The sequence below is a fragment of the Pollachius pollachius genome (assembly GCF_949987615.1).
Source record: "Pollachius pollachius genome assembly, chromosome: 15".
Taxonomy (NCBI): Eukaryota; Metazoa; Chordata; class Actinopteri; order Gadiformes; family Gadidae; genus Pollachius; species Pollachius pollachius.
This window is the reverse complement of record NC_136948.1, coordinates 7,605,040-7,620,348: the sequence shown is the minus strand read 5'-3', so window position 1 is coordinate 7,620,348 and position 15,309 is coordinate 7,605,040. Positions and strand designations below refer to the sequence as shown.

The following is a 15,309-nucleotide window of genomic DNA, read 5'->3' as shown; positions in this document are numbered from 1 at the left end:
TTCTACCAAATATTTTCGCAACCAGACCCAATGTGACATTTAGGATTGGCAAATTAGGGTACAACTTCGTTCATTTCATTAATTACATCGGGGAAACTGTTTGCCCATGATTAAAACAGATGTCTCCCATCTCATGAGAGAAAAGAAGACAATTACGTTCCTGTCACTGACTTTTACTGTTTTCTCTGAAAATAACTGCATTTCTGTATTTGGATTGGCCAAATTTAGCCTACTCCGCCTATTAACTTGCAACACACACAATGATTGCTAACGTTTTCAGGAAAGCATGGATGGTGACAATGATGCAACTACAGTTCTTTCTTGCTTCATAAGATAGGCGGCTCCATTATGGCAAATACATGTATGAGAACAGGCTTTTTCCAAATCTCAAGATTGCACTGCATACACTCAAACCCAAGATCAACCCCTGCAGCAGCATTGACAAGACAAAATTAAGTAGAGTAAACAAGTTTATTGATCAATAAATCCGACATTTTAATAGATTTATACAAATGAATATTTCCATCCTCTCAACATTTGTCACACCTATAGGCAGCATCATTGACCTTCGGACGTCCTCCATCACCTGTAAGTAAGAACATAACTGCCAGTTAATGGACAATCTGCTGTACACACACACACACACACACACACACACACACACACACACACACACACACACACACACACACACACACACACACACACACACACTGAATGGGCAGGCAGATTACCACTGCAATCAGAATGAAATGAAGGAGGCAGGGAAAGAAGGACGATTGGATTATTGGAAGGGAAGATTAAAGGAAGAATAGTAGGGAAGAAATGTATCGTAAATAAATGTATTCTCCTTACCTACACCAGAGGATAGCTGGCAGAAGTGGCCACTCCACACTGGTTGTTCTTGTTTCTGCTCATCAGGATGTAGCCCTCACTTCCCCAGCTCGGACCCCAGCTACAGAAACACACAACATATCACATTATGATATATATATATATATATATATATATATATATAGAAACACTGTGGAAGAGGACTAGGGACTCTTCCACAGTGTTCTAATAGTGTTCTTCCATTCTAATAGGTCAGAATTAATGGAACATCTCTTCGGTTTCTGACCTTGAGTAATTATGATTTTAAAATCCTATTTCTCCACATTAGTAAGTTAAATTATTAGGAATAATTTATTTTTTATTAAGGATTAAGATAATTGTTAATGTTTGAACTACGATCATTGTCTTCCCTCAATTAACTACCAATGGATCTACAGGCAATATCACCTCAGTAATGAAAACAAAAATGTTAATATTTGTTCACAGCACTCAAAAATAGCTGTAATTGCCCCCACTCCCCTATATACCACACCTTCTCTGCGGTTCAGGGGTCAGTGGGAAGCGTAGAGTGGGACAGTTAGATGTGGACCTTACCTGTTCTTCACCAGCCAATAGTCTTTGTTTTTGACCTTCCCGTATCCAACAGCCAGAACACCATGGTCCAACTTTGTGCTACTGCAATCAGGCTCATCATACACACCTATACACATTCACACACACAACGAGTTAACGAAGACTGATTAACTCTTTGTGCTTTATATCTCATTGCAATTTCAGGATAACATCTACTGTATGTCATATGCATTTATGTTTTTCATGTTTATTTTTTATTTAATGATGTGTATTGGCTCTGTTGACTACTGTTTGCAAACCAATTGCCCCTTGGGGACAATAAAGACTATCCTATCCTATCCCAAAACTGTGGTTCAGAAGCAGGCCCAACATTTGTGGTGTGAGTGTGACCTGTCTTTCTTCCTACGATGTGTTTGCATCTACAGGATACACACGGCCCGTCAACGTCATGATGACGTCCGTCTCTCACCTGATTGGTAGAGCTGGAACGAGGAGCGGGAAGAGTCGATGGCGATGGACACGGGTCCCACGGTGGCCAGGGCCTTCTGTAGGGCTTTCTCGTCGCCGGTTTTGATATCGACGTAGCCCGAGCATGTGGCTCCTATGGTGTCAGGGTTGAAGCGGCACTTTCCATCCTGAGAGACAGAGGCCATTAGTAAGTCAATGGCCTCGGGTTGTTGAGGTAACCGTCGAGGAACAACCATTGGTAGCCATTAGTGATCAATGTGTCAAAAGTGCCGCAAAGATGAAGTTTAATCGATGAGTGAAGTCATATGTTAATGTGTGCGTCAACATGGGACCGTTTTTCAGATTACTTGAGTTTAGATAGAAAGGACTTCTAAAATATGGATAATCTTCTTATCCATTCTAATGTTAATTATCAACAATGTCAGTACTGACATTGTACCTCAGGGCATATATTTAGTTAAGATCACTGGAAACATAAAGCAATGTTTGTCTAGGACACATCTTTTGGAACCACAAACACTTTGGTTTTGAATAATACTATATAGTACTCTAAACGACAAACATATGCAGGCAGAATCTGCTGATGCTGATGATGGCAGGGAACCGTTGTCATATCTCTGAGAAACGACACAGTGCATCATCATCATTACCACCACCTCCACCACCACCACCACCACCATCCACTGACCTCAGCCTCATAGGGGTAGGAGTCCTCTGTGTCGAGGCCTTTACTGGCAATGATGTAGTCAAAGGCCCTGTCCATCAGACCCCCGCTGCACCCCATGTTGCCGTAATCACCAGAGCAATCCACCAGCTGCTGCTTGCTCAGGGACACCAGTTTGCCCGTCTTCCTGAAGGTCTGGCCCTCCAGAGAGCCTGTCTGTGGACAGGGGAGGAAGATGAAGAGGAGGATGAAAAAGTAGATGAAGTATAGATGTAAAGCTGGCACATCTGAACAACGTTTGTGTGCATTCGTACATCAACACACACACACATATGGTAAATGGACTGCATTTATATAGCGCTTTTATCTAAAGCGCTTTACAATATTGCCTGACATTCACCCGATCATGCACAAATTCACACACCGACGGCGGGGGTGACAACCACGCAAAGTGACAGCCATCTCGTCGGGAGCAGTTAGTGGTTAGGTGGCTTGCTCAGGGACACCTCGACACTCAGACAACAACCTTGCGGTTACAAGCCAACCCACTGTGCCTCCTGAAGTAGTGCGCCCTCCCACACATACACACATATAGTGTTACATACTGCGCTGAAAGCCCAGCAGGAACCACAATCCATCTGGTCCTTGACTTCGGTGACGTAGCCCTTGTCCCTCCAGTCCACAGAGGGAGGCAGGTCAGTGCCCTCCGGCTGGGTGAGGAAGGCGGAGCCGTGGCGGAGGGCGGAGGAGTTGAAAGACTTCAGGCAGCCGCGGGAGATCAGTTGCTTGTACTCCTCGTTTTCCTATTCAGGGGGCGAGACAACAGTTTTCGTGTGGAAAGCTTGGGTTGAAAGGTGAATAAATGACTGCAGGTTTGTAAAGGTGTCGTTTGTTATAAAGGTGATTAAGTAAGGGATAATGTATAGGACGAAAATAAGCCCAGACAGGGCGAACCGGACACCAACGCGCAGCGGAGGTGTCTTGCTTCGCCCTGAAGGGGTTTGTTTTCAATAAGGACCGGGGACGTTCTATACATTATCAAGCTTATTACACGGCTACTTGCCAAAATGATAAGTAACCAGACGAGTTGTGGAGTGATAAGAAAGACAGCCAAAAATCCACTTTCCTCGACAGCGGTCAATTAGACTTAGCGACGGTGAATTATCAAATATAATACACCGCCGGAAGTTGTGAAGGGCCCATGCAAGGCAACGGAGTGTTCCACAGCATTGAAAAGAGCCGTGTAATAAATTATTATACAATACGTTTATCATGTCTTAAAGGGTGATGGTTGATTTCAGCACTTCCGGTCGCGGTCATTAGCTGTGGTGGAGTTTTTGCAGTGCCTACCATATCAGCAAAGTAGGTCATGCCCAGGCGGTAGGACTTGATCTCCTGGTCGGCTAGCATGTTGTGGACCAGCACCAGCTTACGGTTGCTGAGCCAGGTCTGCTTGCGCTGGGACTCCTCGGAGGTGGAGCTGTAAAACTTTCCTGTCCGCACACAAAGGAAGCATGTCAGTGGAGGAAAACCAGGGAAAGGACATAGTTCTACACACTTCTGGGTTTGAATGTGAATCCATGTTACCGAATTGAAGTTTCCATGCGTGGAACTCCAGGTCTTCAAGGGACAGGCTGGCACAACTGGCCACAGCCAGCCACATAGAGACAGCCACCAAAAGCTTCATCCTGTGTTACACACGCAGAGCCAGACACACATACACACACATACAGACACAGGTTCACAAATTTGGTCACTTTGAAACGTCTCCATTAGGTGGTTACTGGCGGGAAACCAAACTTGACTTTGTTTTGATTTAGTCCCTAATTTTTCTTCAACTGCCTCCGACGTCTGTCTATCAGCACCTGCATGTTTTTAGGAGCCAATAGTCTGTCCGTCTGTCTGTCCGTCCGTCCGTCCGTCCATCTGTCCGTCTGTCTGCCTGCCTGCCTGTCTGTCTGTCTGTCTGCCTGTCTGTCTGTCTGTCTGTCTGTCTGTCTGTCTGTCTGTCTGTCTGTCTGCCTGTCTGCCTGTCTGTCTGTCTGTCTGCCTGCCTGCCTGTCTGTCTGTCTGTCTGCCTGTCTGTCTGTCTGTCTGTCTGCCTGCCTGCCTGTCTGCCTGTCTGCCTGTCTGTCTGTCCGTCTGTCCGTCTGTCTGTCTGTCCGTCTTTCTGTCTCTCTCTCTGTATAGTGTGTACCGAAGCTTCTTACCTGGCTGTTTCGGGCAGAGAGTGTCGTTAAGCCCTTTGAGCAACATCCTTATATAGGCTGTTATCTGTAATGGGGCAGTGACCATAATGCCTTGTCAGCATTTCATGAACATATAAAGCCCTGAAAGAGAGAGAGAGAGAGAGAGAGAGAGAGAGAGAGAGAGAAATTGAGAAAATGATTGCTCTGCATTCATTTTAGGAGAACTGAAAGTTGTCTGTCACAATATTTTTTTACCAAATTTCAAAATGACATGGGAACCGTTCATAACATCAAATGTAACTGTATATCGAAACTTCCTTTTTAGATTCAGCTGTTTAGGAAATTAAGCAATGTGAATAATCATGAGCCATATTGCTTTCAACTTTTACCATAATTACAGGAGGGATTGTTTTATGCCTGTCTGACAAATATCCCCCTGTTTATCTCTGAGACAGTCTGTCCATCACAAGACATTTGTGTCAGCAGCATGCATACTGTTTCACTATTAAAAGAGTGTTAAGCTATAAACACAGAGCAGGTTTAAAAACAAGCTAAACATTTACAGGACAGCCAAATTTCTAAACTTTATAGTTGAGAGTAAAATATGGCAAAGAGCACATTCACAAATGCACATAGAGTCATACACACACACACACACATAGTATATGAATATGTGCTTATAATTGCAAATTAAACCAATTAGTCGCTGTTTCTGAAAATGTATCTTAGTCTTTTTGCGTAACCAAATTTTTCACACAGACGGAAAACATTCACAGAAGTAAGAAGGTGACATGTATGTGAGTGTGTGTGAGTGTGTGTGTGTGTGTGTGTGTGTGTGTGTGTGTGTGTGTTTGTACTCATGTTGTTGTGTATTAGAATTCATTGAGATGTTTTATGTTTTGCTTTCAACTTCCACTTGACTAACGCCTGCGATTTTGTCTTGTCATCATCATTAATGTGGCAAGTCCTGCAATCAGTTACCTAAAATGTATGATAAAGATGTAGGTTGTAAGATTATGGTTCTAGCCTATAAACAACCCGGTATCACCTGATTTTGTGCTCATTTTGAGGCTTAGCCTCATGGAGGGTGTCAATGACGGTCTTCTGCACAACTGTCAGTCAGCAGTCTTCCCCATGATTGTGAAGCCTACTGAATCAGTTTCCCAATGTGAAGGAAGCATGCTCAACGGCTGCCCTTTTAAGGACGCTACGTCATAGAACGCCGACAAGCACTAATCCTATTTGCACCCCATGCCTCTCTGTCAGTGGCGCAAAAAGTAGGTATGCCCTATATGCGGCGCATAGGGGCGCCGCACCAGAGGGGGCGCCAAAGCGATGGAAGTAACATTATTTAAGTCGGCGTTTTCTGTATTTAACAGCGTTTGTGTAAATGATATGATGATCAATAACAGAGGACCGTCACTGATAAGGCGCCCCCCGCTCCTTCGCCTCCCTCCCCCCCTCCTCCCCACACGGCGCTCCAGTGGGCGCGCCCTCGAGCACCCGCCCTGTAGGCGAGCGCCAGAGTGTTTTCATTTGAACCGTACTGTCATCTGATGACACGTACCTCAATATGGAGAGGCATAGAAGAAAGCTCTCGGGGTCACAACATAGAAAAAGAAAGATTGGGAAGGAGAAAGAGTGCGCAGGGATGAAAGAAAGCTTTTCAAAGTGGTTGAAAGACAGTACTTTATATGCCAGTGTATCAAGAGGAGGATTGTAAATTTTCAGGTTAGCTAAATCTACTACTAGTAAAACAACAAGTTACTGTTGTCTTGCAGCTGTGTACTGATCAGGATGGAGCCTACAATATAACAGATCATGACAAGAAAAAGAAAGGAACTTGTTTGTGGTTATTTTGTTTTGCTTCAATCTCGATGCAAATCTTAGTTTTATGTGAATAGACCCAGTAAAAACGGAGTTATAAAGTTGATACAGAAAAATCAATTCAGATGAATTAATAATCAAAAAAAAAAATCTGAATCCAGACTGAATCGTTCTACACAGTATCGCGATGCATCGAAGAATCGATTATTTTTCCCACCCCTATTGGTTACTGTACTCCAAAAGAGTCTATTGTTTTGCATGTAAGCTTTTTGGTGAAGCTAGAGTTGCTGACACGCGCCTTGTGGTGGGGTATAATAACTGGCAGTGTCTTTCAAAAATACTGAAGCACCATGAAACAAGTGGTTATCACATAAATGCTTATCTGATGTGGAAAGAATTGGCATCCCGCTTACGCCTAGGTAAAACTATTGATAGCGAATTGCAGAGAGACTGTCGACTCGAGTGATCGACTGCATACTCTTCCTTGCAGAAAGAAACCTGCCACTGAGGGGAAAAAATGCACAGTTAGGAAATCCTAGAAATGGAAATTTTCTGGGTATCCTTGAACTCATAGCACAGTATGATGTTACACTGCCAGAGCATCTTAGAAAGGCTGCCTCTAAAAAAAAACACCGGATATCTGTCCTGGTGCACTCAAAATGATTTTTTTGATTCAATATCAGAGTGTGTTTTAGGTCAAATTTGTGCCCAGATCAAAGGGGGGGGGGAGAGCCTGCTATGTGTCTGCATACCCCCCAAAAAGTAGGCAGTTGCGCCCCTGCTCTCTGTGATAAAGCCCAAATTACACCGACCAGCATCGACCAAAAGTGTTGCAATGACATAAACAAACCACGAGAGTTCACTGTTTACTTTAACTTGACCGCTATAAGAGCTAAGTAGAAATACATATTTCATTAGTCAAATGAAAGAGATTTAAATGATGGTAACATCTTAAGTTTGTTCCTTTTCAACGAAGGTCTGTAACAAAGCAATTTTTTTACACCGTTATTTTGTATTTAAACCCCTCAGGGTGATTATTGTTAATTGAATAGGAAACACAGGATAATAACCTCTGTTCTGCTGCAAGGGTGGCTATTACATGCCCCGAAAATTGTGCATCTTGAAGCTGGCGTTGAAACGATGTAGGACCTCAACTCCGCAGCTGTAACATTAATAGGATACTGGGTAATGGAAAAGCGACATGAATGTGATCCCCGGTATAAACCGTCTAATTTAATTACTCAAGAGGAATTTCCAAAGCTTAGAGGCATCACATACTTGAAGGCTCTGTAGCGTGGGTCAGACATAACGATTGTCCAAGTTGTGATAGTTAGGCCTAGTGGGCAGTGGCCCACTAACTATCACATACCTCGACACATAATCTGTTTATCAAATCAATAAGAGCGCGGCCCTTGTGCATACTTGAAATGGCTCGTGTGTTCTCGGGTTACATATAGCTGGCGTGCAGTTCTCGTTCCCACTTTATAGGTGACAAAGTGTGAATCCAGGGAGGTATTCAAATGGAAAGCCGCCGACGCGCAGCGAGCGAGTCAACCAGGCGCGTCGTTAGACCAGGGCATTTGAGGCTATAGCCCCGGATCGCTGTGCCGTCAAAAAAAAAAAATAATAATAATAATAATGATGAAAATAGCCCCGTAGAGTATACTTCTTTGTGGTTGCATTACCAGCAGCCATAGATTCAACATTGTTGCCAGTGAAAACCGCAAAATTCTGACTAGAATAATTTGTTGCAAAATGTTGCAAAATCAACGTCGGTATTCTTTCTTCTCTATGCATAGCGCATCTCGTCGATAATGCTGTTTCGTGCTGCTAGCCTTTTAGTGAGATCAGAGAGTGTTGAGAAGGACAGTAATAAAATATATTTTGTAAGATGGATATAAGAAGAGAGACCCGCAGTGAATTCAACCCGGTCCACTTGACATCGGGTAGGTGCATGACAGTGGTACTGTAAAACTTAAATAGCCCGGGCTTTTATTTGTTTCAATCACTGAACTTTCAAACAAAACTCTTGCTCAGCAAAGATGGGAAATACTATCAAATGTATTATTTAAACCAGTATGAATATTAGTAACCTAGGTTGCCTGGTAAGTAGGTGGTAGGTAGGCCTGTCCCGACGTGAGTCAGACATGACGATTGGTCTTTCCTTTCCTTTTCAAACTACGTTACAATTGCATATTTCATCAGCCCGATTTTCAAATTTTCTCGGGGGAGAAACCCCCGAACCCCTCTTTTTAAAGGACTCTTCTGGGCTTTAGCCCCGAATGTTTTCAATTGCTAGCGACGCTCATGGAGTCAACGATGGCTGTATATGATTGAGCTATACTGCCTGCATATAATCTAAATAATATAGCTTTTTATTGAAGCCTGTAGCCTTTCTAACGACGCCTTATTCATATTTTATTTAGTGTAAAGTTTTTTAAAAAGTGTTTTTTTTAATATGTATTTAAAACAATATATGTAGCCTATAATGTAGGCCTATCTTAAAATGTATATTTTATTCATTTTGAGGTCATTGTATGCCAGTATTATATTGTGTAACGAAAGGGACAACATTTTATCCTAAAAATATTTATTGACACGTTGGGACATTCTTTTGCAACAAAAACGAAAAAAACACAAAGAAACAGAATATTTATGGTGTCCAAATTCAAAACAATTTTAGACACTGATAAATGAAACACTAAAACAGATCACATCCTTGTGAAATAAAATAGAAAGAAACTAAATCGATTCTGATAAAACGGTAATCATTGAACCACAGGCAATTTGATATGTTTTCTGTATAATGACCTTTGATCCTCACAAAAAATATCTTTAACACAAAATCTCAAGCCCAATCATCTCTGTCCCCTTTGTTGAAACACAGAGAGAAGCAAAACCACAGTATTTTCTATTGAAACTGGCCAAATAAATGTATAGAATCACAAATAAATAGAAAGTTGTATTTCTTTTAAACCAGAGAACATAATAATAATAACAATAACATTCATAATCATAATAATTATAATAACAATATGAATAATTATAATTAAAAAAGCTTCAAAATCACAGTTCCAAAGCATTACCAGCCATTGTTGTCAGTCTCTTTTTAAACGCGTTACACTTGTGTCAGACTTGTGTTACACTTGTGTACTTGTGTTACATTTTTGAACATATATTAGTGGATCATGACCACATGAAACCACTGTATCAGACAAAGACCAGAGAGAGAGAGAGAGAGAGAGAGAGAGAGAGAGAGAGAGAGAGAGAGAGAGAGAGAGAGAACTAGGGATTCTGTAGAGAGGCTATTATTCAGCTCTCCATCCTTCATCCATCCCTTCATCCTTCTTTCCTACAGAGCCGTCCAATGGGATGCTCTTTCTCCCACAGGGGTTCATATCCTGCCAAGGACTGAGTCGCACCAGCACAGATGGAGTGAGAGAACGAGAGAGATACTGAGAGAGAGGCAATATAGATTGAGAGAACGAGAAAAAAATAGTGGCTGACGGACAGAGCGTATGGATAAATCGAGGGAATGAGGGAGAAAGAAAGAATGAAAGAAAGACATAGAGAGAGAGAACAGAAAAGGAGAAGGTGAGAAAAGAGAAAAGAGAAACATGGATGCAGAGAACTGAAAAGGAGAGGGTGAGAGAATTGAAAAGAGAAATATGGATAGACTGAGAAAGTCAGTGTCTCTCTCTCTCTCTCTCTCGCCTTTCTTCCTCTTGCTCTCCATCTCTCTCTCTTCTGTTTATCTCCATGGTGCATACATGTCAACCTGGAGCTAGAATATGCACTGGCAGGGGCCCATGGTCCAGGGTGGGGGGGGGGGGGGGGGGGGGGGGGGGGGGGGGGGGGGTAGTGTTGGCGATGACTGACTGCAGAGTGTGAGGGATAAAGAGAGAGAAGAGCTGCCTCTATACAGCGGGAGGAGAGAGGGTGTCCGGGCTCTAATTGGATCGGGGTAATGACTGGTCGATGGTGACTGTGGACCCCTCGTTAGAACCAGTACAGCTCCTTGCCTTTCTTGTGATGCTGCAGCCCTGAGGAGACAAAGACCCGCACAGAGACAATGAGGAGGGACAATTGCAAACAACTGCTCACCGGTTGTCATGGTGTCTGTTCCTGCACCAAACATCCCCTCATTGAAAAGGAGAAGAAAGCGAAGGAGAGGGAGTGTGAGGCGCGCTGCCATGCTTGTGATGATGATGTTCTTGTGTCGTTTAAACGTGTTTGTGTGTGTGTGTGTGTGTGTTGTGCGTGTGTGTGTGTGTGTGTGTTTGTTTATTACTGTGTATGTGTCTGTGTGTGTCTGTGTGTGTGTCCATGTGTGAATGTCTGTTTGTTTTTAGTCTGTGTGTGTGTGTGCGTGTGTGTGTGTGTGTGTGTGTGTGTGTGTGTGTGTGTGTGCATGCATGTGCGAGCGTTTGTTTGTGTGTGTTATCTTTGTCTTGCTGTTTTTGTTGGCGCGTGGTCATTTGTGCTCTTCACATATATTCATATCCATGCGATAATTGTGTTTAAGTCAAAAGGTGCCACTGTCCTCACTCACAATGCTGACCGTGATTCCACAATGATACGTAAAAGACCTTAGAGATTATTCCACTTTTCCTCTGGTGGATTAATTGTATCCATTCCACAATGGCTTTGAATGTACTGCACAGCCGTTAGAAGGGGGTTTAACACAACACATGAAGACATCAGAAGGCAGGGGGTGGGGGTTCGTACCTGCGTCCATGTTGAGGGCCAGGCTCTGGCTGACGTCCCCGGGGGGAAGCAGGCCGGGCCAGGAGCCACCGGCCTCCGGCCTCCAGCTTGCTCACCTCGTAGGGGCTTGGCAGCGTGGACAGGTGCGGGGGCCGGACTGCGGGCATGAGCAGGGGCCCGTAGTGGGGCTCCAACGCCGCGGGGGAGTACAGTTCGTGGAGGGGTCTCGGGGGCCCGTAGGCCTGGCTCTGGGCGTAACCCCAGCCCTCCGACGGGTGGGGGTGGGAATGAGGGTGGGCGTGGGGGTGGGGATGGGCGTGGGCGTGGGGGTGGGGGTGTGCGTGGGGATGGGCCAGGCCCGGGCGGAGCCCCGAGCCGTACGGGTCCATGGAATAGGCTCCGGCCTCGCAGTGGGAGCGGGGCTGGGGCGGGGAGTAGTTGCTGTCCCAGAACGACGGGGGGAAACTCCGCCTGGTGTTCGGTGACGGCGCTTCAGAGGCAGAGAAGAAGGATACAGAGAGGGGGGGAGGGGGAGGGGGGGGGGGGGGGGGGGGGGGGGAAACAGTCAGATTTTGGGCAAAAACGAACATGCTGATGTAACAACTGTATCGTGTTGGGGCGGCAGTAGCTCAGGAGGTTGGCTGGAAACGTCCCCGGCTCAAGTGTCTTAGTGTCTCTGAGCAAGGCACCTCAATGAGCTGGCTGTGGCCTTGCATGGTTGACTCTGCCGTCGATGTGTGAATGGCTGAATGTCAGGACATTTTGTAACGTTATACAGTGACCTCACGACAACACAATCGATAGCTGGTCACATGACTCCCTTCCACCCTTCGTCCCACATATCTCCCTCGTTGAATCACACACAAACAAACACACGCACACGTGCCCATTGCCAACATCATGCAGGCTTTTATATATATATATATATATATACATATATATATATATATATATATATATATATTCGTCTGAGGTCTCTGGGACATTGGGGTCAGACATATGAAGGAGGGTGGGCGAGAGCAAGAGAGAGAGAGCGACGGCGAGACCCCCACCCGGTCTATAAAAGGCCACAGCAGTGGCAGTTTCAAACCCGAAGGAGAGTGTTATGGCCACATCTCTTACTTTGGTGTCAGTGTGGGTCCACCTGTCGGCATTGGCCTTGCCCACTTATTGGTTTTTTTTCCGGAATATTCTAAATATTAATATAAATATTCCTCATGGACGAGGGCCGTGTTCCCACGGACGCCGCGCCACGGAGTGCTCATGTTGCTCTTCCCAGCGCCATTATGCCACCACAGAGCATGACATCTATAAATCACACTGTCGGGGCAGGCAACTGAGCAGCCATTGTGGGGCCGGAGCCGGAGCCAGAGCCGGAATGGCAGCCGTGGGGCCGTTTGAAGGCGATACACCCGCGAGGCTGCCTGCTTACGGCCATGTATAAACATAGTATCTGTTGGGAGGCAGGAACCACCATGACTGGCTGAAGGAAGACATCTAACCGGAACTGGAAAAAAGACTGACGGAGGGAACAGGGAGAGAGGGGACTGAGAGAGAGAGGGAGAGAGAGAGAGAGAGAGAGAGAGAGAGAGAGAGAGAGAGAGAGAGAGAGAGAGAGAGAGAGGCGCAAACACAAGCCAGACTCTACATGGATATACTGAAAACAACAGCAATCGCTTGAGGCTGTTGAGATATTTATTATAATGAATTTGCAAGATAAAGTAAACTATACATTCCATTCATGGTAATTCATTTTCAAGACAATTATATTTTATCTTTAGATTTGTTGTTCTCTTTTTAAATTTAAGCCATAAAGATGCATGAAACGTGACTTTTGACAACAAAATAACTGGAGGGGCAATGTTAAAGCTAATGATTGGTTATAATTGTATGTAACTATAATCAGCTTTGACTTCTACAACAACACGTATACACTATACTTACTGTACAAACAAATGTGTCTGCACAGAATCCCTTTACAACTCTGTCCGATGATGACCCGCCTGACTTTTGACCCTTGACCTCTACGGGACAATAATCAGCCTTCCCTTTAAACTAGCATGTCAGCTGGGCATGTCGAATGTCTGCAGCCCACACAACTGCGCCACCCAAGTGACAACCAGGCTCACACACACACATCTCTGTCACTCTCAAGCTCCGGGAACACACACACAGAAGTATAACACACACACGCACACACACACACACACACATACACACACACACACACACACACAATCTATGTGTGGGTTAGGCCACATGGGGGAAACGCTCCATGCCTTTACATCCGGAAACATGTGCACAATAGCGAATGTGTGGGCACGTCAAATTCGTATTGAACACAAAACTCACAACGCACAACATCGCATTGTGCATCGTGTACAATGTGTGGGGATGAGGGGCACATGTACACACAATGTTGACACGTGGAAATGTGTTTGTGTGTGTGCGTGTGGTGTGTGTGCGTGCGTGCGTGCGTGCGTGTTAGAGTACATGTGGCCCCGATACCTGTGCTGTGTGGCTCCGGGGCCCGTCTCTTGCCCTCCCCGTCTATATAGGAGCTGAGGGCTCGGGAGAAGTGTTGGTCCACAACACTGCTGATGTCCCCGTGGTAGTAAGTGAAGAGCACACAGCGGGACGTCAGGTACTCAGCGTCAGGGGCCTCCTGCTTGTCCTTGGGGCCCTCAGCCGACCGGGACGGGCCCTCTCGCGGAGGAGGAGGAGGAGGAGGAGGGGGGTAGGCTAAGGAGGACGAGGAGGTCGACGAAGAGGCCGAGGAAGAGGAAGCAGAGCCGCTGGGGACTACAATGGGGCCCCCAGAGACGGCCGACGTGGGGCCCCTGCTGTGAGCGTCCATGAAGTCGCGGCGGTGAGGAGCAGTGCTGAGACTTATGGGAGCCTGGGAGGGAGGGGAAAGGAGGGGGCGAAGGGAGGTCAGGGCAACACAGTTAACACAGTTGTTGGACAGATTTAGAGCTGATATTGTGCGCGTGTGTATGTGTGTGTAAATGTGTGTGTTTGTGTGTGTGTGTGTGTGTGTGTGTGTGTGTGTGTGTGTGTGTGTGTGTGTGTGTGTGTGTGTGTGTGTTTGGATGGGAGATTTTCCTCCGTTGTGGAAACGTACTTTTCTTTTTGGATGTTGAATGCATTCGATTATTTTTTTTAAGTGATCTATTGAAGCTTTAAACTAATTGATAACTTCATGAGGGCAAACTGAACGAAAACAAAATGCGTAGATACGCCAATAAAACAGCCCTAAATGTAAACAAGGGAAATGTAGTGTATCACATGTTTGTTTTTTACTTTACGCATTTGATGCGTAAGATCCAATTGTCTTAATTAAATGAGGGTTTTTTTGCCTGAATAGTTTGCTCAAGTCAAGAAATTATAAATAACCAACGAAAAACGTAGCCCACTTACCGGTATGCTATTAATGAAAGCAGAAGCAGGTGGAGCGTACGGTGCGTAATGTCCATAGGGTACTGGGTACATAAGATCCAAACAGCTCATCGTAAATGAGCGGTACGTTCTTCGGGCCGCGCGACCGCCAGTAAATAAAAGTGTCCTTCTGTCCTATGGAAACTGATCTTCCTGAAAAAGAGTGACAACATTCCGTTTCGCTGCAAACAATTGCGTCCGGCGGACTTGAAGGACTCTGAGTCAGTGTGAGAGAGTTTGTGTCAGGCTCTGCATTGTAGACCGAGAAGAACCCCGCGCGGCGACTCTTAGCTTCCTGAATGCACAACAACAGCTGCGCCGGGTGTGCTCAGTAGCGAAATGTGGTGAGGTGGTTTATGAAGTAGGCATGAGGTTGTTCTGTCCTATTCATCTTCTGATATCTCCTCCCACCCTCTGTCCCCCCCCCCCCCCCCCCCCCCCACACACACACACACACACACACACACACACACAAACACAACCTCTCATAATATTACTATCCTGTATAATTTAATGTCGAAACGATAATGGCAAAGCATGGATGTCCTAGAGATAATACTGTATTACTGTGTATGTACAATAATATTATTTACCACATTTTAAAAAAGC

At 45.2% G+C, this 15,309-nt stretch overlaps 2 protein-coding genes across 4 annotated transcripts; both read right to left on the bottom strand.

The window, feature by feature from the left end:
• Positions 1 to 457: 457 nt before the first annotated feature.
• ctsl.1 (cathepsin L.1) lies at positions 458 to 4,772 on the bottom strand. Of its 3 annotated transcripts, none has more exons than XM_079751856.1 (9): positions 4,750 to 4,772; positions 4,127 to 4,227; positions 3,890 to 4,032; positions 3,145 to 3,342; positions 2,564 to 2,755; positions 1,877 to 2,042; positions 1,429 to 1,534; positions 856 to 955; positions 458 to 586 (listed from the first exon to the last, which is right to left on the bottom strand). In XM_079751856.1, exons 2-8 carry the CDS (start codon positions 4,224 to 4,226, stop codon positions 856 to 858), a joined length of 1,005 nt encoding a protein of 334 aa, XP_079607982.1. In that variant the 5' UTR covers position 4,227; positions 4,750 to 4,772; the 3' UTR covers positions 458 to 586. The 3 variants fall into 3 exon arrangements, with proteins under 3 accessions (XP_079607982.1, XP_079607984.1, XP_079607983.1); XM_079751858.1 differs by having other exon boundaries at positions 860 to 955; XM_079751857.1 differs by lacking the exon at positions 4,750 to 4,772.
• A 5,782-nt stretch (positions 4,773 to 10,554) lies between these two features.
• Positions 10,555 to 14,772, bottom strand: vgll2b (vestigial-like family member 2b; the record flags this gene model as incomplete). Its single annotated transcript, XM_079751838.1, is given in 5 exon segments — positions 10,555 to 10,598; positions 11,284 to 11,365; positions 11,367 to 11,752; positions 13,771 to 14,161; positions 14,683 to 14,772. Coding segments are annotated over 5 exon segments (993 nt in total).
• Positions 14,773 to 15,309: the final 537 nt, after the last annotated feature.

Excerpts from the sequence above, each read along its gene's own strand:
- ctsl.1 (XM_079751856.1), bottom strand. The coding sequence starts at position 4,226 with ATGAAGCTTTTGGTGGCTGTCTCTATGTGGCTGGCTGTGGCCAGTTGT. Across the intron at positions 4,033-4,126 it reads CGCATGGAAACTTCAATTCG|GAAAGTTTTACAGCTCCACC; the intron begins GTAACATGGATT and ends GTGTGCGGACAG. Across the intron at positions 2,756-3,144 it reads CCTGCTGGGCTTTCAGCGCA|ACAGGCTCTCTGGAGGGCCA; the intron begins GTATGTAACACT and ends CCCTGTCCACAG.